This window comes from Rhinopithecus bieti, unplaced genomic scaffold (genome assembly GCF_001698545.2).
Source record: "Rhinopithecus bieti isolate Rb0 unplaced genomic scaffold, ASM169854v2 scaffold_66091, whole genome shotgun sequence".
NCBI classification, from domain to species: domain Eukaryota; kingdom Metazoa; phylum Chordata; class Mammalia; order Primates; family Cercopithecidae; genus Rhinopithecus; species Rhinopithecus bieti.
Window position 1 is genome coordinate 41,042 of NW_016824853.1, and position 3,633 is coordinate 44,674.

Sequence of the window (3,633 nt, forward strand, 5' to 3'; positions counted from 1 at the left end):
TTTTTTTTTTTTTTTTTTTTTTTTTTTAAAGAGATAGGGTCTATGTTGCCCAGGCTGGCCTCACACTCAAGTGATCCTCCTGACTTGGCCTCCCAAAGTGCTAGGGTTACAGCTGGAGCCATTGCGCCCAGCCCACACTTGCCTTCTTGGTAATATTGTCATCTCTTGCTGTAGCTCAGGCTTCCCTAATCCTTTCCAAGCACATCTCTCCTGATGTCACAATTTCTCACTTCCTCTTTTCTATATAAGTCTAATGTTTCTTTTTTGTTGTTGTTGTTCCTTAATATGTCCTCTCAAACTCTGCATGTAGGTCTTTTAAAATTGTGCTTATTCCTGCCCTTCTTTATACTCATGTCTTAGTGAGTGCTCCAAGGTACTAGTGCTGCATCCTGTTGCTGTCAAGGCACCTACATGACTGTACTGACCCATTCCCCATGTTTATTGGGCATCCTCTACATGCCAGGTGTTGTCTGGGGCATTAGGTACACTATGGTGACTAAGACACATTCCCTGTCCACTGAGACTCTCTGCTCTAGTGGCAGAGACAGGATGGAAAACACAAATAATGACATTGTATTCCAGCCAGGTAGTGGGACATGCCACGAAGAAAAACCAGGGAGGAGGTAGGGGCGTGGTTTTAGAGAGGGTGTCGTGAGAGTCTCCCTGAGCATGACGTAATATTAGAATTGAGACCTTAATGAAGTGTAGGAGCCATGAGAAAATCAGAAGAGCTTTACAGGCAGAAAAAGAGAGGTGCAAATGCCCTGTGGCAGGACCAAGCCTGGAGTGAGAGGGAGAGAGGCAGTGTGCTTAAGGGTGTGAGGGAACTGAGAGGGACACAGACTAAGCTGCAATTGTCAGCAAGGCCCATGGGTGGAGGGCTTTGGAGGCTTTTTGGAGTGCAGTCACTTGCCCCATCTGTTGTTAGGAAGGCCACCCTCTGCTGTGTCTTCCACCTTTGTATTCCCCACTTAAAGCCCATAACCTGTGTTGCGGCTGGAGCAAGTACTCTAGGATATTTGGGGATTGAAAGAATAATTCTGACATTGGTTCCAAAGGGTCTCACAGATTCTGAAGGAAGATGTGTTGCTGGAATTGATGCAGGATTTTATTCTCGGTCACTTTGCAAGCTGGGGACCTCTGGCTGGTGATGCCCCGCCCAGGCCTCGCTCGGCCATGCTACCTGTCGCAGCAGATGGCCTGCCCACCCAGCTCGCCTGGGCCAAGTCTGGCTTGCACACCAGTTTCCAAGTTCTTGTCCCATGCCCAAGAAGAATGAGGATGCACTGACTATAGAAGAGTGAGCAAGGCAGGGAGTTTTGAGTAATGAAACTGCTTTCAGCAGAGAGGGGATGCAGGAGTGGTCCCCCTACCAGAAGGCAAGAAAGTTTCCCTAATGTGGCTGAGTCCAGGGCTTTTATGGGCTCAGAACTGGGGAGGGGCAGGCCTTAGGTAGTATTGGAAAAGGGAATGTTCAATTGGTTAAAAGGCATTATTCAGAAAGAATCAATTGAGAAAGGGCAGGAACAGAAGTTCTCACTTTGGGTTGCAGGTTTCATCTGGGACCAGCAGTCCAGTCTTTCAGCCTTCAGGCTGTTTTTGGCTTGAAGGTGGGGTTGAAACCCCAAACCAGAGACCCGCCCCTATCTGCCTAGGCATTTGGCTGCCTCCTGTCACTATCAGAATGATGACTGACATCCAGGATTACTCTTTCAATGGGAGTGGTGTTAACTCTCATACTGCTTATGGCTGCCTACGTTTTCTCCCTCTTTGTAGTGTGTCTGCTTTTGTAAATCTTGTCACATTCTGGAAGGAGGACAGGAGAAAGGGGAAAATTGATTAATAGAGAAAGAAAACAGGACAAAAGGAAATAACAATGAAATCAAAAGAAAGCCAGGTAGAATTAGCCCCACGTAGTTAAAATGTATTAGTAGTTTGGCTTTGGGCTTTCAAGATGGGGAGTAAAGAGAAAAATGTGACCAGTTACAAGATTCTTCATGATTTAAAAGAAAACATTGTGCATGGAAGCAAACTGCCCTGAAATCCAGGCCTGAGAAAAATGTCTCCAGCAATTTCTCATGAAGGGAATGCTAAGCATATTTGGACAAATACATTCTGGTATTTACAAAAATATCATTCATCACTTTATCATCTTATCTAGGGTCACAATCAGAACAAATGAGCCCAATTGGACAGAGTTACCAGGCATGTACTACTGTGTATTTAGTTGGGCATTGAGAGATGAGTTTTCCATGAGTAGAGTTAGATGCTGACAGGGAGGAGCTACTTGCTAAAACCATATGGCATCGTCCATGAAAGGACAATTGGGAGGTGGTGTAGTTTTACAGAGTGGTGGTCTCCCTCCCTTTGGGCACTTCCTGGAATTGAGTGTAGGTAGCCAGGCAACCATAGGGTCCCTGTTGTGTGAGTTACCGTCCTCAGTAGAAGCTGCACCAGTGGTCACAAGAGTGTGCTCTGCTCCTAAATCAAACAGCATGTGTCCTGGGGCTCCAAAACCTTCCTAAACCATCAGTTGTGTCACCTGCAGCATCTGTGCTGCAGTCACCTATCAACTAGCCTAGATGATTCTGTAGGGCTTGTTTCATCCGTTGTAATGATTTAATAAAATGTAGATGGAAAGTTGATGTAGATTTCCACACCTCCCCTTTTTTTTTTTTTTTTTTTTTTTTTTTTTTTTTTTTGCAGATGAGATGAATGCTAGGACTTTGACCAAAGTTGGTACATGAAAACCTCCCTGCACTGAATACTGAGCATTTTCTGAAGCTGATGACAAACCTGCTAGGATGCAGACACAGTCAGTCTTTTGTCTTTTCCTCTCCAGGTTCTGATGCCAGTACAATTGAAATTCACACTGCAAGTGAATCCTGCAACAAAAATGAGGCTGACCCTGCTCTCCCAACCCATGGAGACCTATGAAGGGGATGTGCTGGGGATCCAGACCCCATATTCTTCAGACTCTACAATTCTTGTTCTTTAGAACTGTGTTCTCACCTTCCCATCACTGCACTACCAAAGTGTAGCAGCCCCCAAACCTTGCTCTCATCACCAGTTACAGCTTCTTCCCAAAGAGCCTTTAGGATAGGAGAAATGATTCATGCACATGCGTGTGGGAATGGAAGAGCCCCCTCCAGACCACTCTACAGCTTCTCTACCTTCTTAGTTGCCACTAGGAAGTTTTCTGAAGCTGGCTGTAAAGTAAGTGTAAGATCCAAGTCCTTGGGAAACTAGTTAAATAAAATAGTTATGACTGGGCTCCCAGCCTGACTTGGATTCTGTCTTAACACTTCTAGCAAAAGAAAATGTATGTACAGTTATGCATTGCTTAATGATGGGGATGAGTTCTGAGAAATATATCGTTAGGTGATATCACTGTTGTGTGAATACCATAGAGCATACTTACACAAACCTAGACGGTACAGGCTATAGCACACTTATGCTATACGGTAGAGCCTATGGCTCCTACACTACAAACCTGAACACCGTGTGACTGTACCAAATACTGTAGACAACTGTAACACAGTGGTATTTGTGTATCTAAACACACCCAAACATAGAAAAGGTGCAGTAAAGATGTGATTTCTAGAGGAAATGCTCTTGACTAAGCTTATTGAT

At 44.8% G+C, this 3,633-nt stretch overlaps 1 protein-coding gene across 1 annotated transcript in view; it reads left to right on the top strand.

The window, feature by feature from the left end:
- The window catches only part of GPR143 (G protein-coupled receptor 143), a 43,162-nt gene extending 39,891 nt beyond the window's left edge, over positions 1–3,271 (top strand). Inside the window, exon 9 of the mRNA XM_017862665.1 lies at positions 2,843–3,271. Coding sequence (XP_017718154.1) covers positions 2,843–2,937 — 95 coding nt within the window. The 3' untranslated portion in view covers positions 2,938–3,271. The remainder of the gene's footprint in view (positions 1–2,842) is intronic.
- Positions 3,272–3,633: the final 362 nt, after the last annotated feature.